At 38.8% G+C, this 26,482-nt stretch overlaps 1 protein-coding gene across 7 annotated transcripts in view; it reads right to left on the bottom strand.

Moving 5' to 3' along the window:
* Window positions 1-26,482, bottom strand: part of LOC149222262 (putative membrane protein YBR220C) — a 464,638-nt gene that overhangs the window by 180,470 nt on the left and 257,686 nt on the right. For 6 of the 7 annotated variants that reach the window (XM_089385339.1, XM_089385340.1, XM_089385337.1 and 3 more), the window contains 3 exons: window positions 4,501-4,606; window positions 3,311-3,688; window positions 3,099-3,136 (listed from right to left, as the gene is read on the bottom strand). In XM_089385339.1, coding sequence (XP_089241465.1) covers window positions 3,099-3,136; window positions 3,311-3,688; window positions 4,501-4,606 — 522 coding nt within the window. The remainder of the gene's footprint in view (window positions 1-3,098; window positions 3,137-3,310; window positions 3,689-4,500; window positions 4,607-26,482) is intronic. The other variant, XM_089385342.1, reaches the window with a different exon arrangement.

Raw genomic sequence — 26,482 nt, 5'->3', positions numbered from 1 at the left:
TTGAGGAACCTGAAGAGCAGAGTCAACTACGTTCTATTGATGACCTGCTACCTGAATATCTTAATAAATTGCAGAAAGACACAGTTCTGGACAGGGAGGTGAGGACGACGCGTAGGGGAGATGTTAGTACCTGAGAATTGGGCTCAAGGGTTCAAAGCTGAGCAGTGCAAAGTGGATAGAGATTGGACAAGTGAGACAATTGTACTCTCACTTAGTCGATGCTTGAAAACCAACTTTCGGTGGTCCAAAAGCTTTTTCAGTGGGAAGGCCATGATCCGAATTGGATCCATGAAGATTTCCAGAAAGCCATGACTGTATCAAAACGGGACAGACTTCGAATTTGTGAACAAAGAGCGATCAGGAAGACCTCTGACAGTGGCAGTTGGCAGCCAGCGAGCAATGACGAGGACCTCTGTCAAAGCATGCTGACCGAGGCCCATGGAGACCGCGTAGGAGGCAAAACTGGCACTTGGGAAGCCCGGATCGGGAAAAGGAGGCCATTTCTAATCACTCATCGCTAGGCAAAACCCATCGAGAAGGAAAGGCCTCGAAGCGCTCGGTCGGATGGAAGCCAGGAAAACCATGGGGAAAGCGCTAAAGGCTAAAGGCGGGTCCCGCGCTCCAAAACCGGCAATATATCGGGGGCACCCTTGGGCGGTAAGCGGATTTGGAGAAAAACGAGCGATTCCATTCAGCGCCCGACGCGTGGCAGGCAGATGAGAGAGAAAACCACCGCTCATCACGCGCTAACGGTCGAGCAAGTCAACCGCGCGAAATGAGCAAATGTCGTAGGATCTGGGGGCTCCAGGTCTGACGACTGAGATTGCGCCCATGGAGAAACCGGATTTGACAGGGGATTAAGCCGCGACAGAGAGAAGTTTGACGTCCAATTTGACCGCTGAGATGGCGAATGACTCATTCCACGGTGTAACCGAAAAACCAAACCGACAAGAAAGAGTTGGCACAGTTCGTGAGAGGACAAGTGGCCACTCCCCGTGAGCCATTGATGATAACGCAGAGACAGGGAACTCCAAGCGAGCAGCAGCAAGCGATCCGATAGGGGTGAAAGAGGAAGCGAGCAGTCATGAGATCGATTGGATTCAAAGCCATGAACAGACAGAGAACACACACGGAGAAGAGAAGAGAACAAAGACAAAGAAAAGGAGAGACAGTGAAGCAAGAAGCAGAAAGATAGAGAGTTGAGCTGACCTGCAGCATAAGGCAGCATCGAACAATCCCTGAGAGGATCTGTTGGGAATTGAGCACCACATTGGGCTCCTCACATTGAAGACCAGAGAGGTCAAGACTTGGATAGGAAAGGATTCTATGCACTCTAGTGGCTTGGGGAATCCAAGAACCACCTTGCCGAGCAATTATGTTTCAAGAGACTCAAATTGAGCTCCTCATTGTAAATCTCTGCTTTAAAGACACAATAAAAGAAGGCCACCACTGGAAGCTGGACCGGAGACATAGCCCTGGAGGATAGGGTGAACTCCTTATTAATTTGTTGTGTTCTTGTATTTGCTTACTGTGTTTCTCTGTTGTTTTCCATTTTCTAGTGTCTGTGTATTTTGCAATCTGATCGATTCATTGCCTAAAATAACATAGACACACACCAGCACATGAGTCTGTAATACCTTCATTCATTAATTAATTAGCTGAGATCACTCAAGAGTGATTTTCAGATCAGCAAGAGGAAATGCAAGGACCACATGAATACGTTCATGTAGGGTGCTCCTTGATATGGTCAAATCTACCTTCATTCTAGCATTAATAAGGGCCTAAGGACCACTTCCAAATGGTTTTAAGATATTGCTCGTCCCATTGAGTCTTCCATCAACTTCTTCATCATTAAATGACACATGAAATTCCTTGGGATCCTCCTAGACCACAACACACCCCTGTGATAGCTGATTTGACCTATAAATGATTCTTTGATACCACATGCCATATCCATAAGTTAGGCATTCCTCTTTCCTTGGAATTTGTGCTTTGAATAGGAGTGTGAAAGAGATCTTGGAACCACCTTACACCCATGGAATTGTCATACAGTACTCAAAGGTGGTGCACTCCTTTATTTTTGTGCATTTGACCCTCAAGTATGCCATAAAACTCCCCATTTCTTCCTCAAAAGGTGGGTGCTCTTCTCTCTGTGAAATATTGCTACTAAAATATACCAGGGGGTCCAAAAACAATGGGTCGTGCCTCCAACTATGTAATTCATCCCTTGAGAACCATTAAGACATGCCAATGGCATTTTCTAATTGAATAAACTGCATCGAAATATGTAGAGAACTGCCCCAAAGGTGAGTTGCTGCCAGATGTGCAATAGTGTCTCCAAATACATGAACTCAACAATAAAGCACACCTCCAAACATGTAAACATCCTTCATTACATGAAAGAACAAGTGATCATATGGATTACTAATTCTCCCAAAACAGGATCATGCTTATATCAATGATTAATACCAAACTCCTAGAGTCCATATCTCTTCTATAGTGATGCTCGAAAGAATGCCTCCAAAAATGCAAAATAAGTCACATAGTTTCAAGTGGTAACAGGACCAAAACCAGTCATTTCCAGTTTGATGGGCAGGTTCTGCCCAGAAAACTCCCAGAACCAGACCAACCAACCGGTTTAGCCAGTTCCAGTCGAGTTCTGATAACATTGATTTCATCTTGAAATGTCTAGTATAATATATGAGATATTTTTCCCTCTTTTCAGGATAAAGAGGATTTTCTGCATCTTTAGAAATGAGAATCACAAATTTGTAGCTTTGTTTTTTAGCAACTTTATTCCATACACATTTCTTGCTAAGAAAGAATACTTCCAAGCATTGGTGCTTCTCCATCTTGTACACTCAATTGGGAAGAAGTAAAATTTTCGTCAGGTTCGTGCCCATAAAGAATGATAGAATTAGGAAATAAACTATATTAATGTCCATTGTCCACTAGTGACCAAAGATACGTCAATGGAACTCAAGTGTACAGCAAGTATTGATAGCCAAATGAGGAGTTTTTTGGACATCTCCTCTAGAAAAAAAAAAATCAAATGTGAAACTGTATACAAATGGAAAGGAAAAGGATGCATAGTTTACCTTGCACATGAGCAACACTACTGTAAGCTTCCGCATATCTTTTCAGTACAAGTCAAGGATATTACTGGTATTTGTGTACCCTAGGGCCTAAACAATACTGCAATGTTTCACAAATCTGATGGTAAGACCAAAATTAGCTCAATAGCATCTAGTTTGACAGGAAATCCTATATTCTTCATGATTAGCAGTACAACCAGATTTTCAGAGGATACTGGGAAGACTGATTACAGCCCAGAGCTTCCAGTACATTTGTTTGACTCTGCCTTGATGAGTTAAATGCAGTATACTCTCACCCATGCCATGCAATAATGTGCCTTTTTTGGTCCTTCCACTGCCACTTCCATTTAATTTAGAATCAAGAAACCTTCCAGAATGGTCCAATCGGCCATTCATAATTTCATTCATTTTGTAATGCTCAGAGTGTAGACCTGCTTCTCCATCAAACTGTTCGCTTGAAGTTCTACGAAAGGACATAGTATGAAGGCCAGAAACACTATAATAAGGCTTTTCTGGTTTGAAAATTAGCAAAATTGTTACAATGATGTAAAACCAGCCCCAAAAATAGAAGTACTGAGCCAAGGATAGTATTCCTGAACAGAAAAGTACATAAAATAAACTATCAGCTATCGTTTTTTCAGAGATACTGCAGATAGATCAAGATTGACTTTACTAAATAACAGAATGATATAAACAATATCCACAAAGAAAATAGCATGTCGATGTGTCTATATGCCTAAACTGAAAATTCTTATATGCCATCCCCAAATTGCTCCATTTTCATTAATGTGCCTTCAAACTCAGACAAATTCTTTATGTCCAGTTAAGCCATGCAGGCAAGTTTAGATTTCAGTAGAGAGGTGGGAAAGCTGCATGCAGGGCTTGGTTATGCATTGTCTATCTTTGTTGATTTTGCATGACATCCTTCTAGGTAACAGCCTCATAATGGTCATCTGTTGACCAACCACTGGCACTTCTTCCATGGATTCTTCACATCCACAGGCTAACTTCAGTGCCTTGCACATTTCTTGTTGCCTCTGCAACTTTCAACAGTCACAACTATTTATCTATCAAAAATAGAATTTCATAGCTCTTGTATGGTTTCCAAATGATAGGGTTACAAAAATTGACTGTACTAATACATGCAAAGAGACTCAAATATTTCATAGGCAATATTTCGTACATTCAAGATTTGACAAATTGCAAGAAAGAAGGCAAACATTTCACCATGCCCATAATAGGCCATGGAGCTTGGATGATATACCTCAAAAAAGTTCATCTACTAGATTCCATATCCCACATGCATTTAATTTGTAGTAGCATATACAGAGGCTAAGGCTATTATGATGGTTAATTTGAACAGTTAAAAACATAAAACTAGAAATTTATAAAAAAGTGAACCCACCTTTTGGCTTTGGGGTTGTACGGAGATAACTATTGCAAAAATCGGCATCATTTAGAGCAAGGAAGATGGTAAAGGAAAGGAAATAACCAATATTCATGCCAATAGTCTGCAAAGCAACAAGCCAGAACTTTAACATCAGTGCAAACAGAAACCTATTGTCTTCTGTTTCAAACTCAATTTCAAAGAAAGAGATATATGTATAGATATAAGCACTCGAAAGGGAATGGAAAAAATAAATTTGGTATAAAATTCACATTTGATATTTGCACAATAACATCCATTTCAAGGAACCAAGGAGACAAGTAAGCACAAGAGTAGAATTGCCAGAACTGTACATGAGTTATACACTTATTTGTATGATATATACATAGGAGCACAAACTGTGGGAGACTGATGAAGCTAAGTCTCAACAACATCCAGGATGGGTATCAGTAGACTCTGCCACCTGGTATAACTAGGTGCAAGCCTGGATACCAGATAGATACATGACGCAGCAGCTAATATGATTCATGGATCAGGTAAAAATGTAGCTGACTAAAAACCAAATGTAACTAACACTTTTGGTCAATATTCCACTAATAATGCATAATTTCCAATTGATTAGCAATAATAGGGGTTAGCCAATGGTTGTAAACAGCAGGGACTGCAAACACAATTTTTTTTATCATCCAGTGTCCTTTGAGTAACCAACATACTCAAACAGAGACTGTGGGAGAGCTAAATCTGGCAGAGATAGCAAGTGTGACTTGTGCTTAGTTTCTCCAAGATCTCAAAACGTCAGTGAAGATCAAAACTTTCCTTCTGTTGGCATTTGGGATGTGATTAATGCATGAAATTTGGCAGGGGGGGAGGGATTGGGCTGTGGGAGCACGGGTGGGGGTTGCGAGAGAGATATTTTATTAAAATGTCAATGAGGTCCACTAGCCTATGGGACAGAAACGTTTACATCCCCAAAGCAACATTCTATTATTCAGATGAGAGAGAAATGTGAAGAGGCAGATCCAATGTGTGTGTGAGAGAGAGAGAGAAAGAGAAGTCTTTATTTTCAATATATCCATTTTCAATTTCCAATATAGATGTTTGAAGTAGGACAAGTAAGAAGGCAGCATGGGTTCCATTCCCATCTCAAAATTTGGAACCATCATGCTGATAGAAAATCCATAAAGAGGGCAACTCATGTGATCTTTGAAATTCAGGCTGCATTTGGATGGAAGCCAGAATCACTAGGTAGAATAGCAGTTTACACTTAATTCCAATGAGGTCACAAATAGAATCAACAGTCATGTTGTAGTGGCAGTTGCAACAATTATAATTTATAATTAATGTGGTGTAAGATTGTTTTATTCAAAACCACTTACAGTCAGGTTATAGTGACCAGAAAGACACATTTACGAATTAGGGAAGCTATCTACCCAGAATAACTGTTGGAAGCTGCCAATACTCTCCTCAAGTTGGCAGCACCAGTTAGGCTGGAAATATAAGCCAAGAGAAGTACAATATGAGTCACGAATCTTCTCAAAGGAAGGCACACTAGTTTGACAAGAATAATTGATGAATACTACCCAAAATAGCATAAAGTATGGTGCCCTCCTGCCAAAAATAAATTGTAATATTCCAAATGGAAAAATACCATAGATAACAGAAGCAATGAACTAGCTATAGCCACAAAATTCAGAAATGCACAACCATACACATTTGAACACAGAAATATGGGCAAAACTATGAGTCATTGTTTAATTTTGATAAATATGAGTACAATAAATGAGATAAGAGGAACCTAGGCTTGCTACTACATGCTCATGGCAAGAACCCAAGTGTGACTACAATGCTCAAATGTTGGAAAGGTCCTCCTGGAAGAATTTGTAGTTGCTGCTGGGAGGAAACTGGAAGAACTGCTCTGAAGAGGGACCGGAATGAGCTGAAACTCTAATGGCTGCCTCCTCACTAGATACCCGGCAAGTCCCAAAAATATCTCACGAACCCAAGCGGTGGAAATGGTCCCAGGGTGCATTGTGCCCTCCTCCAACAATTTCTGCCGTTGGCTGCTGGATGGAACTAGGAATTCTATCCTCAAGTGCTCAGAAAATTTTGCAAACATAATCTTAGCCTCCTCTCACCAAACCCACAAAACCCAGAAAGGGTTTGGGCTACATCCACAAGTCACCGGTGCCCCCAAAATCGTGCGAGCTCCTCTCTCTGTCTGACGATGCATACTGTTGGAAATAGCTCAGCCTAGAGTTGCGGGGGAGCGCACCCCCCCTTTGAACCCGCTCCCAATCCGCGCTCCGGGTGGGAGCGGGTCAGGAGCGCGCTCCCGATAAAAAAATTTCCGCTCCCTGCCAAAATCGGGATCGATCTCAGGAGCGTCGCTCCCGGAGCGAAAATTAAAGTCCGAGAGTGATCACTCCCAAGCTTTTAATTTTCGCTCCAGGAGCGAAAATCGCGCAAAAAATTCCGCAGACGCCAAAAAAAATTTAATTTAAAAAAAAAAAAAATAAAAAAATAATTTTGTTTTAAAAGGGCTTGGGGGGCATTTTTTATTTCATTGTGACTTGAATGAGTTGAGGAGAACCAAGGAGATTGTGCAAAGGAACGAGGAGAAGCGAGGAGCGAGCATCGAGAAGCAAGGAGCAAGCCTGCAAGGAGGTTAGTAACTTAGTAATTTAGTAGTTTAAACTTTAGTTACTTAGTAATTTAGTAATTTAGTTTAGTTTAGTTAGTAATTTAGTAAATATATAACTTATTTAGTAAATAAATCATGAATCTAAATACATTTAAATTAATTAATCTAAATACATTAAATTAATTTTCTCATTCTTATTCCCATTCCCATTCCCATTAATTTCGCAAAATCAAAAGCCTACAAATATCAAACATCATGGTCCTGGTTATATTTCTTGGCATTTTCCTCTTCTTGGTTCCTTTTCTGATTATTATGGTGCTGGAGAGTAGGAAATGGAGGGGCCAAAATTGAAGAGGGGGATGAAGAAGCTGGAAAAAGTGGATTTGATGAAAACCGCGGTGAGGAGGAGCTGGAGGAGGGTGAACATGACTCTCAAAAAACTAAACAAGACCAAACCCCATTGTGGAAATATGTTAACAGGCCTGACGCAGGGAAAGGGGGTGGAACCACTAAATTTCATTGCCCCCATTGCAACAATAATTACACAGGTTCATACACCCATGCCAGAAAACACCTCTGCGGGAAAAGGCCATGGGATGGAGATAAACAAATAGGAATCAAAACTTGTGCAGCTGTATCAGCAACAGATAGAGCCAAATACATAAGGGAAGAGGAGGAAGCCCAATACAAATCTAAAAAATCAAGGGGTTTCTTTGGACCAAGCTCACAATCACAAGCACAGAGAACTCCTTCAACATCATCCCAAGGTAGTGGATATGGAGACACAGGGTCACCAGCTTTAAGGCGTAGAACCATATCAAATTTCCTTGATGAGGGGTGTAGGAATGATGTGGATTCAAAAGTTTACAGGTTTCTCTATGCATGTGGGATACCATTCAATGTTCTTCGCTCACCTTATTGGTACGAAATGGTTTCTGCCATAAATGATGCCCCTAAAGGATACAAGAGCCCTGGGTATGACAAGGCAAGAACCGTTGGACTTGATCATGAAAAAGAAAAAATATCACATTCTTTGAATAGAATAACAAGTTCTTGGACTGACCATGGGGTGTCCATTGTATCTGATGGATGGACAAATGTAAAAGGCAAGCCATTGATAAGTGTTCTTGTTGTGTCTGTTAGTGGTGCCATCTTTCTAAATGCATATGATTACTCAGACAAGTTCAAGACCGCCATCAACGTTGCAGAAGCATTACTTGAAACAATTGACCGTATTGGGCCATACAATGTCATCCAAGTCATCACTGATAATGCTCCTAATTGTAAGGCAGTGGGAGCAATTATTGAGGATAAATACACCAACATATTTTGGTCTGGGTGTTTGGTTCACACATTGAACCTTTTGATGCATGATATTGTCAAGAACAAAAATGCACAATACAAATGGATTGGTGATTTGTACAAGAAAGGCAAACAAATGATAAAATTAATTACAAATCATAGCAATACCCATCGCCTTTTCGGCAGTCACTCAAAATTGGAGTTGTTGAAGATTGCGAAGACTAGATTTGGTAGCTATTACCTCACCTTCAGGCGCCTTTTGAAGGTAAGAGAGTCATTGGCTAGCATGGTATCAAGTCCACATTGGCAGGTATTAAAGGAAAGGGCTACAAATGCAGCTGACATGTGAGGTTTTGAACTAGTGGAGAAGGCCGCTCTTGATCGTATGTTTTGGTCAAGTGTGAGGCAAGTACTGGATTTCACCAAGCCCATTTATCACATGATTTGATTTGCAGATACAGATAAACCAGTGATTGGCGAGGTGTATGAGCAGATGGATACCATGTTGGGGCAAATAAAAGATACTGTTCATAACAAAGATCCCGACTTGTACAAACTGATCACGATTGTGTGTGTGTACGGTGGAATAAACTTAATCTTCCACTACATTGCTTGGCGTATATCCTTATGCCAAAATACTTGGCGTATATCCTTATGCCAAAATACTACTCTACATCTTGGTTGGGCCAACCTGCAGCAGGGGGTGGGATTAGGACCAAACCACATTTAGATGTAGAGGTAACTAGAGGATATTTGGATGCATTAGAAAAGGTGATACCTGACAGCCTTGAAATAGTCAGATACTTCAGTGGCACTGGTTTGTTTGGTACCTTCCATGCAATGGAAGACAAAGACAGATTTGATTCTCTCACATGGTGGGAAACATATGGCGGCCAGGGACTTTTGCCAAAATTGGAAAAAAAAGTTCTATCACAGGTTGAAAAGAAACAGACTCAATGAAAACTGGGCAAAAAGCTTGGTTTATGAGCGCTACAACTTGAGGTTGTTGAGTCATTACTGTGATCGGGCTTATGAGGATCCCACATATAGAATTTGGGACAACCACCCAGAGGATGACAATTTGGAGGATGGCACTATACATCTTGAAGAGATGGAAGAGGAACTTATAAGGGATGAAGATGAAGCAGCTGCAGCAGCCATGCCACCTCCACCATCTAGTAGTAGTGCTTGAGTTCCGAGTCTTGTTCCTTTGCTGTCGCCACCTCCATCTACACCCTCACGTGGAGGGCATGTGCCTTCTAGTTCTGGTCGTCGATCTGTGTGGGAGACTCCTAGAAGACCACCACAACCTACTTATATAGGAGACTCTCGTGGAAAGGGCCACCTGTAGATTTACAGTTTACTTGTCTTTTCTAGTTTCTATTAGTTTTCATAACTGTTGAGTCTTGAGTCCTTGACTCTTGACTATTGACTCTTTCATATCATAATGATATTTTTCGTAAACAATATATGACTGTGACAATGAAAGTTTGAAGTTTGAAGTTGGCAATTATAACTCATTGGTAATGATTGTGAATTATGAATATGATGCTTCGTGAAAGACTAAAGTTGTTTCATTTCATTTCATTATTCATATTTCATTTTATAACATTTCATTTCATGTTAACAGTTAGAACTTAGAACTTAGAAATATCTAAGATATTATTTCTTGTAATGGTTAAACTTAGCTTACAAGTACAACTTTGGTGATCAATGATTATAAATGTTATATATTGAATTTTCAATTTTGAAAGCTTGAAGTTGAAACTTTAAGATTGAATTTGATGAATCATGATTCACGAGACTCGATTGTTGCAGTTGTAATTTGTATGTTACTAACTTGTGGACATGGTTGATGAAGATTATAACTTCTAGATGATTGATGTGATACGGTTCAATGATCAATCTATGTTTTTTTATGTTTTTTATATCTAATTCATCATTCTACATGTTTTTGTTAACATATATGTATCAAAAATTAAAAAATATAAAAAATATATATTTTTAAAAAATCGCTCTGGGATTCGCTCACAAACCGGGAGCTTCTGAAAATATCACTCTCGCTCCCGTTTTCACTCCCGCTCCCAAGTAACATTGGCTCAGCCAATATGTGCCACAATCCTCATCGGAATGTCTCCCAAACTCCTTCAAATCTACCCAGAAAAACACCTTCTATTCCCTGCCTATCTCTCCACAAATTCTTCTCCCTTCTTCCCCTACGCAGGCTAAGCCAAAAACCCATGCGCAACGCGCAGAGTGAGAGAAATAGCTCCACAAAATTCCTACCTCACAACACCACAAAATTTGCTACAAAATCTTCGGCTATGTGCAGGAAAACTCTAGCAAATCCTCTGAAACTCTAGCAATCTATAGCTGATCTCAATTGGGGTGCTTCGAACAACTTATGTGCCCAAGGAAAATACGCACCAACTGGAAATAATTTGCAATGTAGCTCCTTTGCAAGTCCTAAGATAGACTTCTCTCTACTCTCCTAGGGTGACACTTAGAGTTCACTGAAGGTCAGGGTGGAATTCTTTCTAGGGAATCCCTCGTGCTAAACAACATCAGTTGACTTGGCTAAAAAGCTCAAGAAAACTTGTGTTCAAAGCTAAGTTGCCCGAAACGGGGAAACGGGTACAAGTTTCCGAAACGGGAAGCGATACGAAACGCGACCTCCCCAAATTTTGGAAACGGGGAAACGCGAATATATATATATATATATATATATATATATTATATATATATATATATTGAAAATATTTAAATATATATATATATATGCAATCATAAAGCATAAATGATACATTATAATTTATTACACTTAAACATTAAGATTTAATTTACATCACATTTACTCATGAATGATCACATAATGAAAATAAAAATATCGGAATATCCAAAAGCAACCTTTATATTAATATATGAGGCTGCAAGTACAATAAAGACTATAAGGCTGCAAGAGAGAGATCCAAATCAGGATTTTCTGCATCCACATCCCATTCTTTAGAAGGACCACTGTTGTATTGGGAGTCTCCTCCTACATAGTTGAACGACCTTAGTGCTCTTGATTAAATACACGTTTCATACCCTAGTACCCTACATGATCTTGATTACTGGGAGTTTCCCCTGCATAGAGGGCTTGGTTCTCTTGATTAAATACAAGTTCCATACCCTAGTAGATGATAAAATCCAATGGAAACATTGCAATCCCTCCAATCCTGAAATCCTGAAAAACAAATAAGTCTGCTGGATTTTGAGTGAGATCTAAAATTCTACTTTCTCCATATGAAATCCAATGAGGTCGAAACCACTCTCAAACATCCTGAGTCATTTCATGGTAATGTTAAAATTTAAGTAAAAGGATGAAAATGAAAAATAAAGGAGAATATCACTTTTACTTTAAGAATTTAACATTACCATGAATCGCATATCCCTCAAACTTCCTGATGAACTGCATATCAACACTAGGGAAAAAATTCACTTTTATAACTTTAGACATGCATCTAGAAGCAACAAGAAGTCACTAACATACCCTAAAAGTAAATTAAAAAACAAATTAAAAAAAAACACAAGTTAATGAGGAAACGTGGGTCGTACGGCCCTGAAACGCGTTTCTGGCCGTACTGGCCACGTTTCCGATTCGAGAAACGTGGCAGTACGGCCGGAAACACGTTTCAGGGTCGTACCAAATGCGTTTCGTACCCGTTTTGTACGGAAATGGACCTCTATACCACGTTTCCTGCAACATAGGTTCAAAGTTAAATTGTAAAAAATGGAAATGAAGGCCTCTTCACCTTATTTATAATTGTTGGCCTCCTCCTCTCCCTTGGTGGCCCCCACTCTTTCTCTCTCCTAATTCGCACCCCTCCTCTCTTCTCTCTCCTCTAAGAGTGCGAGTTCCCTTCTTGGTCTTAATTTCTCTCTATTGTGGGCCCCACGTTCCACTAGAGCTGCAATTTCCCTTTTTCCTCCTAAGTCTTGTTACCACTCAAACTAGCAGGGGTCCTAGGAGGGAATCCTAAAGGGACAATTGCTAGGTCAAGGGAAACATGGAGCAATAGCCTATTGTCACCTTAGCTAAATCTCCCCACTCTTTACGTACTTTCACCAATGGGAAGAGACCTGGTATTATAAGGATCACAAAGATGAATAGATCAAAGATAGGATGAAGGGTGATCCTAGAAGCCTATTCAAAAGAGAGGCTCAAGATTGTGGCTTGCTTGTCTTGGAAGACAAGATGGAAAGCTCTCTAGGAAGGGATTACGGAGAATTTCAAGGGCTAGGTTTAGAGTATGTGTCTTATTAAGGATGTCCCTAATCCCTAGAATTCTTGTGGAAACTTGGGTTCCAAGTGATCTTTGAAGAATTAATCTTGATAGTGCATGGGACCACACGGGACCAAGTGGACCCGAGGTTAGGTCAAGAGGATAGGATTTAGCAACCAATGATATACTTGACCTAATTAGGGAGGGGAAAGGGATCAAGGAATGATTTTTCAACGAAAGGAAATGCAAGGATCCGTGTGAGGTTTCTAGCCTAAGGGAAACCAAGAGCAAGAATTGTCTTCGAGCTAGGGCTTCTGATACCTCAAGATCTGACCATCGGAATCTTATGAATTTTGGAGAGCTTCTTGAGAACACACAAACGCAGTTGTGGACCAAAAATCAAAGTTTTTGGATCACTAGATTGTGAGATAATTGATTCCCTATGTGACATACGTAGGCTACGCCTAGAAAAAGAGGGGAAGGTGAAATAAATAAGCTTTAAAGTGATCACCAGACGAGGAACATTGCTTTTTCCTTTGGGAGAGATGGATTCATGGAAGATTTAGAGTTTGGATTGATTTCCACTTGTCAAGGAGGCCTACAAGACAACTTCGTTGGGCATTAGGGCTTAATGGAAGTAGCTTCAAGGTCCATTATACTTCGTTCTACAATATTTGGTGACTTGTCGAGACAAGGATGTCTCTAGGAACATTTATTCATTCAAAGATGGCCTAATCATGATACAACACTATTTAGAGATTTAATTTCCATAATTTTGTTCCAAGAAAAGCAACAAATTAACTCTAGAATAACAAAAATCCCAATATCATGACCGCATAAAAATAAAGAATCAAAATATCATTAACATAGTACTTACATGTAAGAAGAATATATACAATCACCAAGATATGTCAATCATAGAAGCTCCAAGACAACGAAGAATAACCAAGCATCGAAATTCATCCATTCATCCAAAATGTCTTATCCTCAAAAGATAGCGAAAATCTCAAAAGAAGATATGATCCAATCCAAGTGATGATGAGTAAATGAAAACATGTCACTCGTATTTATACACTAATGATCTCCTAGGCCTACATAAGCCCCAAAAATAAATAATGTGCTAATAATCTAACTTTTGGTGACAAGCCCAACAAACTAGCTCACAAATGAAAGAATAAACCTCTTAAGAGGTCAAATGATGAATAATACCAATGTTGCATTAATCGTTATCGGGATAATATCGGCACGAGGAAAAAATCTGAAAGAAAATTGTAATTATCAGGAAATAATCGGAAATAATCGGGAAATAATCGTTTGGTACAAAAATATTCATTTTTTTTTCAATTTTTTTAATATCTAAACCATCTACAACATAAAATAAATACATTGACACATAAATATGATAAAAGAACTAATATATAAGATGTTTAAGATCATTTCTAGTGCTAAAACCGCACATAACATTGAATCATGTCCTGAATAGTAAGTCCTGACTCCTAAGTCCCAACTCAGCCTCAAAATATCAACAAAAAATATAATAATGTATCCCATCATGTCATAATGTCATATACAATAAAATGAAGAAAATAAATAAAGTCTAATCCTATTGATTTCCTCTGCCCCTCTTGCGAGAAAATGCCACAGCTTTCCCTTTCCCTCTAGATGTAGATGCTGGTGCCCGTGCTGGTGGAGATGGCAATGGAGTCTGATGTGCTCTAGAAACTGAAGAACTAGAAGTAGGAGCTATAGGAGGTAGACCACGTCCTCTACTGGTGGCAGGGGTAGGCCAGGCAGGTGGTGTCACCTCCTCCTCCTGTTCCTCCTCCTCCCCCTCCACTACATCCTACACTAACCAATCATCAGCAGACTCCATGAGAGGCCTCTTGGTCTCAACCCTCCATGCAGCAGTGGTGTCAATCCCATCCAATGAGATGGCCCCACATCAAGGGTCCTCTCAAGTTGCCTCACCCACAATCGAAAATTGTAGTAGACGTAGACCATGTCATTAAGTCGCTCAGACTCCAACCTGTACAAAGATCATGAAATAATAATTAATAATTATAAAAAAAATATTGTTTAATGAATTCAAAAAATTATTTGGAAATTTGCAATATTTTAAATGTTTAAGTGTTAACCTGTTGCGCTTCTTGTGTATTTTTTCAAATACACTCCAGTTGCACTCACATCCTGAGGATCTACATGTTTGGCTGAGGATGCGAATGGCAAGCTTTTGCAGAAGGGGTACCCTGCCACCATACATTCTCCACCATGCATCTACAACAAAATTACAAATAAAATTTTAAATAAACATAAGAAAAAAATGGAATTTGAAGAGACAATGAAATTTGAAACAAAGTTACAAACTAAAAAATACCTGGCATTTTAATCGTCTTATCAATGACAGCCATCTCAAAGCCAAATGTGCCACCTGCCATCCTATATGTCTCAATTTCTTTAGAAATCTCTATACATTGTTCTGGAGATCGCACCATCTTCTGGACACAAACTAAGAATCCATCCATGATCTCAGCATCAAATACAAACCCACATGCGTAAGAAAATGTGGGGTTCAGGAAAAGCCCAGCAGCATGAATGGGATGATGAAGTGTGTTGTTCCATCGCTCATCAATCACTCCCCATAGGAAGAGTTGTCTCTGAAACCCATCATCGCCCTTATCATCATAGTAGGCCCGAATGGCTTCTTTGGCCCTGTCCATGGCCTCGTACAAATAGCCCATTGTGGGCTTCTCACCATCAACCAACTGAAGAACCTTTACCAAAGGTTCAGTAATGGCACACACCTCCTGCACTCCCGCCCAGAAGTCTTCCTGGTATGAAACTAGTCTGCATACAGCCTCTCCCTCTGGTTTGCGGCTCATTGGCAAAGCACGCCACTCCTCTGAAAGAAACATTCTCTTCACATCCCACATAGAATTCAAGAAGGATTGAAGAGATATGAAATTGGTGGCAAACCGTGTAATGGCGGGGCGCACCAACTCTTTGTTGTTGGTGAATCTTCTCATCAAGCTAAGCACAGATGTATGGTTATATATAAATTTCGTAATACTTTTGGATGAATCAACAATATCTTTGACAAAGGGAATTTTCCATATGTCCTCCAACATCTAATCAATATAGTGTACAACACAAGGTGTCCAAAATAAAGTAGGATGCCTGTCCATAAGCATCCTGCCAGTAGCAACATAATTTGCAGCATTGTCCGTTATGACTTGGACAACATTTTCTGCACCCACCTCCAAAATAAACACATCTAGCAAATCACATAAAGATCTTGCATCTTTGATTTGTGCAGATGCATCAACGGATTTGATAAACATAGTCCCCTTGGGACAACTAACCAAGAAGTTTATAAGGGTTCTTCCCTTTTGGTCAGTCCAACCATCTGACATAACAGTGCATCCTGTTTGTGCCCATGATGCCCTAAAATCCTCCAATCTTTGGGTGCAGTCAAGTTTCTCATTTTGATGAATCCGGCCTCTGCAATCATGATAAGAAGGGATTTTGTACCCTGGGCCAACACTTGCAATAGCATCAATAGCAGGTTGGAAAAATGGATTATTCCTAACAATGCTGAAAGGAATATCACTCCAGAGGAGAAATTTTGCCAGCAACTTGTCAGTTTGTTCTTTCTCAGTTCTTTTTAGCATTGAACTGATAGATGGTTGTGAACCAGGTGTGGTTCGAGGAACAAAAAAAGATGTGGTAGCTACTAGATTGGTTGATGCTACAATAGAACCAGTGCCACTTGCTTCAGCTGACTTTTTTAGTTGCCTTTTCATTTCTTCTTTGGCCTCTCTATTCTAGTCTAAAACTTCCAATGCTTTCATGGCTCTTTAGATGAGTTGAGGATTTGTATTTGAACAAGGCCCCACATCATATCCAGGCATTTGTGCAAGGTGATACTTCAATTTGTACATCCCCCGGGACATATGGTGGCCACACAACTTGCAACTCAAGTTTAGTCTATTATTTGGAGTTTTAGGTTCACCATATTCCCAAAAAGGATCCAATTTCCTTGGCATGTTTGTTTTTGAACTTTGGAGTTGAAAACTTGAATGGTGTTTCGGTGAAGTTGTGAACCTATGGCAAAATAAGGATTACAATTTAGTATTTACAAGTTACAAATTTACAATTTAGTATTTTAATTTTTACATTGTACAAAAACTAAAAAAAATTACATACATTTTAAGAAACCACATTCCAGAATCCAAACCCAACCAAAAAAAATTAAAAAAAGTAAAACAATACATCAAAAACCCCATTCCAAAATCCAAACCCAACCAAAAAAACAAAAAAAAAATTTACATTGGGCAAATTTCATAAACCCCATTCCAAACCCAAGTTACCCAACCAAAAACAATGAAAAAAACAAAAACAATGTTTAAAAACAATGAAAAAATAAAATAAAATGGTGCCCATGCCAAGTTACCCAATCAAAAACAATGAAAAAATACAAAAACAATGTTTAAAAACAATAAAAACAAAAAAAATTGGTCCCCATACCATTTCTGTGGAGATAATCGGTCTACTCCTCTTGATTTTCTCCTCTAAGCACTTGAAAAATCTTCAAACCCTCTCCAAGCAATGTCTCCCAGCTCTCTCCAACGCTCCTCTGCCCTCCGCGCGCCTGACTGTGCAAATGAATTGACAAAAAAACCAAATTTTCATTATAAAACCTCGTTGCCCCGATTGACCGCGATAAAATCGGAAATTATCGTGACTTTTTGGTAATTATCGCGATGTTTTCAAAAAATCGTGATTATTTCAAAAAAATCGGATAAAAGAAAATACCAGTGATAATATCTAATAAAACTCGCGATAATATCTGCACAGGGAAATTATTGCGATAAAACGATAATATTGCAATATTATCGCGATTTTAACAACACTGAATAATACATGTCGTAGGGCCCTCCAAGAGGCCTGATGAGGTCCATGGGTGCCATAATGAAGAGTAGGACCCTCAAAAGTGATGGACAAGGGGTTGGCCCCTTCTTCTCAAACAATAAACCTGTGGTGCTCTCAGTGGGTGCGGGGGCACAATAATAACCTCATGGGTCTCCAAATGAGTCGAAGATGTCTGTAGATCATCTGCATGGGCTCTAATGATGGTGTACGTGATGCCACATCATCCTAGAAGTCTTGGGTCAACTACCAAGTGTATGGTACATCTGTGGGGTTAGCTGGGCAAAGGTAAACTAGGTGCATCTTCCTCGTCCAATAGGTGAATCTCGAGAAATCTCTGAACATCATCGGGGGCCCATGGAGTACTATTTATTGCTGTGGAGGCCCATGACTCTCAACACACACCCTACATGTGCCAATGTAGCCCTCTAGAGGGTTAGGACCCCATATAGGGAGACCAAACCCAAGATGGAGACCATCTGCAATCCTACATAAGATCCAATGTGTCCCCTAACCTTCCAATACAACAAGTCATTAGAGAAATCGAGTAAATGAGCTTACCAGCCATGGACCACAGGCGGGGACTTCATAATGGTCTGCCCTTCCATAATGGGCTTCGGCATGTGCCAATGTCTCCTAAACTCCAAATGGGGTTAACCAAGTATCCTATTAGGTCGTTCTACTTCTAAAGGGGATAATGTGTTCAAGGTACATCCTTCAAAAGGCAGTGGCATGTGATAGATAGGTGAATGAAGTAGGGGCTAAGAAGGGGCAACCCTGGGCCACATGTTGGGGTACAAAGGTAGCTAATAAAATCGAAGCCGACACTTGGGTTTATAATGTAAAGAAGGGAGAAATCATGGTACATGAGATCCCTCGGCCTTGATTTCTTCACCCATCTTTATATACCTTTTGCCTTTTTATGATTTTCTTTGATTAATTGCTCGGGGCTCAAGGGGTAAGAGCGTGATGCATAAGATACAGCAATGAATACCCCCTTTATGGTAGGGCAATTCATTGTCCACCAGGGGTTGGGATAATCATGGGTTCCTATATGATGAAGGAGGCTCATAGAACTTGTAGGAACCAAGGTGATGGCCATGATGATGGGGTAGAGCTCATGTATTGGCTTTTGCCCACATGCTAAATGTGTTTGTCCTGACCATCTTTTGCATTTTGTGGTACATTTCCCTGTTGAATGTGGTCAAATATGCTTTTATCTTTCTTTTTAGCTGCATCAACCTTTGAGGCATCATTCTAGGCCTGGCCCAAGGTGTGGGCAAGGGGAAGGGGTGAGAAAACCCTATGAGGACCCAGGTGGGAGAAACGATGAATGGGGAGGTAATGAGTGGAAAGGGTACCGGTAATCTATGCAGATAAGGGAGTGGGACTACACAACCAAAATTAGGGTTTCCTGTGAAATGCCATTCCTAAATCCAAATGGTCAGTGAAAGAGATTCCACGGGACTAGAATCCAAGGTTAATATCCAAAAGGGCTTGAGGGGACAGGAGGATAGACCTAACCCATTCTTTCCGCCAAATCTCCCCATCAAATCCATGCCCAAAAGTATCCATGATAAGCAAACTACAAAACTCAATTAACCAATGACAAGGCATACCTTTAGGTTAGAGAGGCCCACCTTCAAACATACGATCATGGAAAATGGGTGAGGGACAACATGGCTAGCTCAAGTGATGGAGAAATGGCACAATGAGCTAGTTGGTGGCTACAAGGGGCTGGTGGCTGCCGGTCGATGACCATCTTGGAGAAAAGAAATCTCCTAGGATATCACCCAAAAAAAATCTCCTAGAGATATCAACCACAAAATGGTGGGTAACATCTAGCTCTAATTAGGATGTAATCTCTCGAAGAAGTGGACGAAGCTACTCGAACGAAAGGTCATGAGAACTCTAGCAATTTCTTGGTTACCGTAGACCTATTACCTACACATATAATAGATGAAGAACATAGGGCAACATGCTTTTGCGGCGTCTCATGATTGCACATGCTAAATGTTAGGCCATAAAATCAACAAAAAATAAAATTTGCAAAAATGCATCTATCTACTATGAGAGATATCATATGACGTTAATTCTAATGCAAAAATCATCATGCAATGCATCCTACTCTAACATGCATAACATACAATGTCAAGTCTTAGGTATAATCATAGACCCAACGCAACCAACATGTCAATTGATCAATACAAGAATGCATGCTTCCACAATTATTTTTGTAGTGGACCTGGCAATACAAATGGGAACAATAATATGAGGGGTTGCAAGGGAGGGAGGTCGAAAAGAAGAGACCCTTATACCATAGAAAGGAACCCTGGAAGAGGGAAAAGACAACAGTTGAGAGGACTGGATTTGATCCTCCAACCAGGAGATGGAAATGTCAATGACCAAGTATATGAATCTTTGATGAAGAACTATCATGGGCCTATCATCCTTAGGGTAAAAAGGAGTGAAAGACTCTGACATCTTTAGAATGAGACTATTTTGGTTATTGGGAAAACAAGAAGTGGACTTGTTGAACATTACATGTCAACGACCCATAGCAGTACACCCCCTCTTTTCGCAAAAAGGATAGCACCTGATTGATGTGTTTATACCGTTCAGCTATCATCATCAGCTAATTATCATGTTACAATGTAAACCCATTCTACATGTATATGATGTAAATAATCTCAGCAAATTCGTGTCATGTATGTAATTGCCTAGGTAAACCTAATTTTCTGGTGAATATCTACATTCTGGGAGGTTTCTTGTCTCACCAGTCCATTCTCGAATTGTCGACAGAGTTTTCCTTCAATCTTACCCCAGAGCCGGAATGTATCTTGTCACTGGGATTTTAGGCGAGCCATAGTGTTATAGATCGAGTCTATGTAAAAGTGATTTGGGAATAATCCTAACTATTTGGTTAGGTTATTTTATTACAAATTGCTTGGTCTACTAAATTATATTTGTTTCGTAGAAATGGGTAGTCTGTGAGTCTGTTACAGATGGGTTTTCCCCCTTATGATGTAAAATAATATGAAAATTATGATGTAAAGAATCTTTAGGGTTAGAAAAATAATCTATCCCCTCGTAGGTTAATTAATTAAGTTTTCTGGCCAAAAATTAATTAAAATCCTAAGCCAGAAATTTAATTAATTCTAGGTCTTAGGTAAATTTAAATTTTCCAAAGGCAAAATTCGTCGGTCCTTAAAATTCAAATTTTAAAAGGTCCTGGGACTAAAGTAAATTAATTATTTTGCTAAATTTTAAGCCTTTGGTCCCTAGGGTTTAAGTCAAAGTCAATTTTTTGAAAAAATTAACTCAAAATGCATTTAATTGAAAAATTCGAATTTCCTCAAGAATTTAATATTTTGACGGATGAAATTAAAAGTAATTTTAATCCTCATCCACGGTTAAGATTGCTTTAACGATGATCACTCAAACTAACCATTGGAAGATTTATCTTTAAACAGGAGGTCATTTGTCAGTTGATTGATCTGACCTTTGAGTCGTGTGCTAAACTAAAAGCTTCATGTAAATATTTTTTTTTGGATAATAAAAGAAGACTTTAGGGTTAATTTTCATCGGTGTTACTCTTCATGGAAATACTGTAAGATGTGTCGTTTTCATGTGTAAATTTTTTTTATCCATTGATGATAGCTTCTGAAGAATTATTTGAGTACAGGTATCTTGCTCAGTCGTTGGGGTTTAAGTGATAATTTAAATTTTGAATGTAATAGCAAGTATCTCTATTTATCTGAATTTTATTATCAATTTCTCACTCTAATTTGATGGTTGAATTGAGTTTCACAGGAAAGTCTTGATTTTCATATCCTTGGGCGTTAGGGGAAGTTTTCGGTTGGACCAACCAACTCCCAATCTGTATTTTCTAAAGAGCCCAGCTTGATTTGATCCCAGGCTTATCATAAGATTTTTATTGGTGATGCATGAAGGGTTTTGGGCTAAGCACCTCTTTTTAAACTTGAACAATTTAATTTTTTCTATGCTAAATTGATAAATATGGTTGTTAAAAGCCTTAGATTATCAGATTTGGGAGCGGAGTTGGACTCACATTCTCCAGATCTGATAGATCTGCCATTCCTATGCATAGATCTGTAAAGTTTTCAGGTTTTCTAAATTGGGTTTTCTTGGGTTTTATTTATTTTTTGTATATCTAAGTTCTGGGTGTTTTTGTTTTCAGGTACAAGTTGCAAATCTGAAGGTGAAGTTTGATTTGAAGCTAGATCTAGGCCCTGGAGGGTAAGATCTGGCCTCGAAATCATTTTTGCAGGGATACTATACAGATTTTTTGTAGTCCAAGGGTTTAAATTTTTATTTTAAATCTGGAAAAAATCTAATAAGAGTTTTGAAGGGTTTCAAATTTTCTAAAAAACATTATTTCTATAAACATAATTTTTTTGGGAAATTTCTGGGTTTTTTTTTATGCCTGGGGTTTTTGTTTTGTAGTCTTGCTGAAGAAATTTCAAATATTTTTTAGGTGAAGGCCACAACTACAGATCCGTCATCCTCCATTCTCCTACGTTGCCTTATTCTTCAGATCCACAACCCTTATCTCCCTTACAACTGCCTCACTCCTAACCCACAACCTTTTCATAAATCCTCCAGATCCACTATCTCACCTGCATCATCTGCAAAAGGAAAACGCGTTGAAGCTCTTGTCCACTGCCATTGCTAAGCCCTCCGTCGACCTGTTCCTCCACTTCTCCACTGTCATAGTCCCTGCATCGTCCCTCTTTATCATCGCTGCCTAACCTCATCCTCCCGCCGTCGAGCAGTTCCATCCTCTCCCTCCGTTGAGTTTCCTCGTCCTCCCTTAGCTCCTTTCTGTTATCTAACCCGCAGGCCTTTTCCTCACCCTCCTGCACACATTCCTTTCGTTCCCTATCCATAGTCCTCTAAACTGCTCATCAAACATTTCTCCTCGCCGTCGACCTGCACGTCGCACTCCTCTCTTACTTCGTCCAGCTCCACACACAGTCCTCCAACTCTGTGTTTTCTCCCTCAAACGTTGTCCAATATCTGCCTCTCTCTCATCAGTCCATCCTCGAAACCCCTGCCACCTGCATCCGTCGATGCCTGCAATCCATCCCCTTGTCGTCGAAACTCTTTCACGCTGCCACCAAACCTGCAAGCAAACTTCGATTTTCATTCTCTTTTTTTTAACTTTTGTTTGTATGTTCGTGGGGTTAGTTATGATAGATTAGGTTTAGCGTATTTTCATGTTATGATTTTGACTTGTTTTGATTTAGTTTAATTTTGTTTCTTTTTTCTTAATCTAAAACAAAACAAACAAATAAAAGTTTTGAAACTCGATTTTTTTTGTTTATATTTTTTTTTCGACTTTTTTCTTTTTATTTTGAATTTACTTTTGTTTTCATTTTCTTTTACGATTTTGATTTTGATTTATTTTTATTTATTTAAAATTTTAAAAATTCTAAAAACAAATTAAAATCTATTTTTTAAATTTTTTAATAAAATCAAAAAAATTTAAACATTTAAAAATCCTAAAAAATTCATTAAACATAACTGAAAAACTTAAATCAAAAGTGATTTTTCGCATTAGAAGATTTTAATTTTTTTTTTTGTGGCCTCTGGCCCATTAAATTTTTTTTTAAATCATTAGATCATTTTGATTTGTTTTACTTTGGTCACATTAAAGGAAAATTTTGATTAATCATTTACTGCATTGGATTTGTTTCATAAAACTTAGCACATCGAAAAATTTTGCTTGAGGACTAATTAAATTGTCAATTTAAAATTCCTTTTTGGTGTCTTTTGTGCTAGGGTTAAAATCTAAAGAAAACTTTGTGGTATTGACATTTTTTCATTTCTCTACAGTTAAACACGCTTAAATTTTTTGTATCGAAAGATGAACTATAGGAAAGTGGTAAATTTTCCTAGATTTGGGTCACTAAGCATAAATCATTTTAATTCTAGGATTGAAATTGATCGTTTAAATTTCATGGTGTTTTAAAATATTTGGATCTCTAGAAATTTAATTGCTAGAATATTTTGCATCTACCGAAACTGATCGTCATTGCTTGAATTATTTGATGTGTGTTACATGTTAGATATATTGCGAATATTTTCAAGTAATTGTTAAGTGCTTTGTCGTGGAATTATAATAGATTTCATATCTTTGTTTCCTAAGCTGAGTACTTTTGAGCATCTGTTGACATTGATATTAATTGCAAAGAAGTTTTTGTTCTCTTTGAGCTTATAATTGTATCAGAAAGATTTGAAATAAGCTTGAGGTTTAATTGTAATATCTTTAGGAGTTTACTTTTAAGTCTTCATCCATAAAGTGAACATTTAATTTTGGTGATTGAGGGCTTTTGCGACACAAGTGTTCCTAATCCTTGAGTCTAACTTCATCCCACCATCTGGTGCATTTGCATATAAGTTAGCTTTGCATAAATAAAATTTACTTCCAAGCATAAGCTTGGTCGATAGAGAGATAGATATCCATCCATCTTTGCTTAAGAAGCCTATTTTTAATAGTACTTAAAACAGTGACTTTGCAGTTGTCAGTGCTACAGCTCTCTGCAATGCCGGAGGCACCTGGTATGTTAGATTTTTAGGAGAGGTCTCGTTAATCACACCTTAGTGTGCTTCGCCTTATCTTCTCTCTTCCAATTACTACAAAATCAGGCTCAACATGGAAAGGATCGAAGGATTAAAATTTAAGTAGGCATTTAACTAAAATTAACCAAGATTCTTGCATCTCACATTACTGTTAATCTTTATTTCATATAATATAGTCATTCATCTAAGCAGCAGTCGCTAATCGATTACTTGGTCTTTATTTCCCTAGCAATATTGTTGACTCCATAAGGCACTAGTATCAATCGTTTAAAATCTAATCAAATCCTATAAGTCTTGCTAAATCTTAATCAAGTACTTGATCGCTTCACTGTGTCTCCCGAACTGGTTGGTTCTCAACTAGTTCTTCTTCATTCTATTTTTCCATAGGGTCTACCCCCTTTAGCCTGCTATTGGGAGACAGCGTAAATGGAGAGATTGGGGATTGCGGTGACAACCCTCGATCTGAGCCATTGTCGTGGTGCCTAGACATTCTGTGTGACAACATTTTTTGGCGTTGTTGCCTAGACATTTTGTGCGACAACATTTTTTGGCGCTATTGTCGGGGATAGAGTTTATCTATCCTTGGTTTCTTCGACATTCTTCTCATCCTTTCATCTCTTGCCAGGATAAGTTCCTTGTCCTTGGTTCCTTGCCTTCGGGTTATTTCAAGTAAGATTTTTGTCTGAATGGCGACTCCCCTTCCTCTATCTTCTAAAAGAGTGTATACTAGAAGACATCCAAGCAGTTTGACTAATCCAGCTCCTGATCCTGAAACGGCTCTCAGAGTACGATTACACAAACTCTCTTCTCGTACCATTCTTGTTAATCTCGGACAAGAAGCTCTCTCTAATATCCATTTGCTTTTTCTTAACCCGGTCGAGCACGACATCATGGACATATTCGCCCCTTGTAACTTTGCTAACATTGAAGGTTATCCCAATGATATTCCAAAACATGGAATGGATAAATTTCCTTCCTTTGAACGCAATAACGCAGTTAGTGTTAACACTCATTTGAAAGCTTTTAGTTCTTGGCTGGGTAAGTATGCGATGGCTGCCGATTATAATCATGATGTAAAAATGACCCTTTTTGTTCTTACCTTGGAGGGTGATGCTTTCGATTGGTTTATGGAGAAGCCTCATGATTCATTTGATTCCTTGCAAACGGTTATTAATTCCTTTAAGGAAAAGTATGGAGATAAGAGAGAAGAAAGGCATCTCGTAAAAGTTATCAGTATCATTAAAAAGAGAGAAAATGAGACCGCAGAAGAATTTAACAAGAGGTTCAATGATATTATTAAGGAATTACCTCAAGATTATAAACCTCCTGATAAATCTATTCGGGACTTCTATATTGATGCCTTTAGCCCTGATCTCTCTTATGAGTTAAGACATGCTAAACTTCTTGATTATAGGGATTGTCAAGCTTTAGTTGTAGAGCTTGAAAAAGATAAGAAGGCATCTGGGAATTCTGAAATCCCAGGTTTTGATAGGGCGTCAATGAAATTAAAGAACCTAAAGAGAAAGAGGTTAAAGAATCTGATGACAACCCTATTCAGAAATTATTACAGAAAATTGAAAGCATGGAGCTTAACCAAGCGAAATTAATCTCTAATCATGCTAAGGAGATAACTACTTTGCAGAATAGGTTGGTTCAAATGGAAAGAGCTCAAACGCAGAATTTCCAGCCTAGAAATAATAATAATAATCGAAATAATGATTGGCAGAATAAGGGTCAATCTAGTGAGCAAAGAGAACCTAATCCGCTTGAATCTACTAATTTGGTCGATGATGCTCCACCTTATTTTCGGGCTTGTGATGCTCTTCATGAGGAGGCTACTTGCCCCACGGTTAGAAGGATTTTGGATGATGGAATGTTTGGGGCAGGTAATCAAATAAATGTAGCGGACAAATAGTTGTTTTTTGTCTATGGAAGACTGGATGGAAGCTAAGGAAAACAATCGAGATGTTAGGCCTTCCACATCAGCTTTTAGTATAAATAATTTTGAGCATGAAAATGATATGATGGTTAAATTATTTGGTGAAAAGCCTTCTCCATAGCAAGTCATGAAAATTGCTAAAGATAAGGGTTTAACTTATCAAAGAAGGGATAAAGATCAAAGTGGAAATCAAATTCCCCCACGAATTTTCAACCCGCGTTCAAACTCTGGATTAGATATCGATTTGGGAAGTTAGTTTAATAATGCAAAAATATGGGTACTTGTTGCCGAGATTGCGAAGATTCCTTCCCAAAGGGCTAA

This window comes from Pinus tabuliformis, chromosome Q (assembly GCF_031772625.1).
Source record: "Pinus tabuliformis cultivar Carrire ecotype Pingquan chromosome Q, CPIR1, whole genome shotgun sequence".
In the NCBI taxonomy this organism is placed as follows: Eukaryota; Viridiplantae; Streptophyta; class Pinopsida; order Pinales; family Pinaceae; genus Pinus; species Pinus tabuliformis.
The sequence above is the reverse complement of the archived record's forward strand: the minus strand, read 5'-3'. Positions and strand labels throughout refer to the sequence as shown.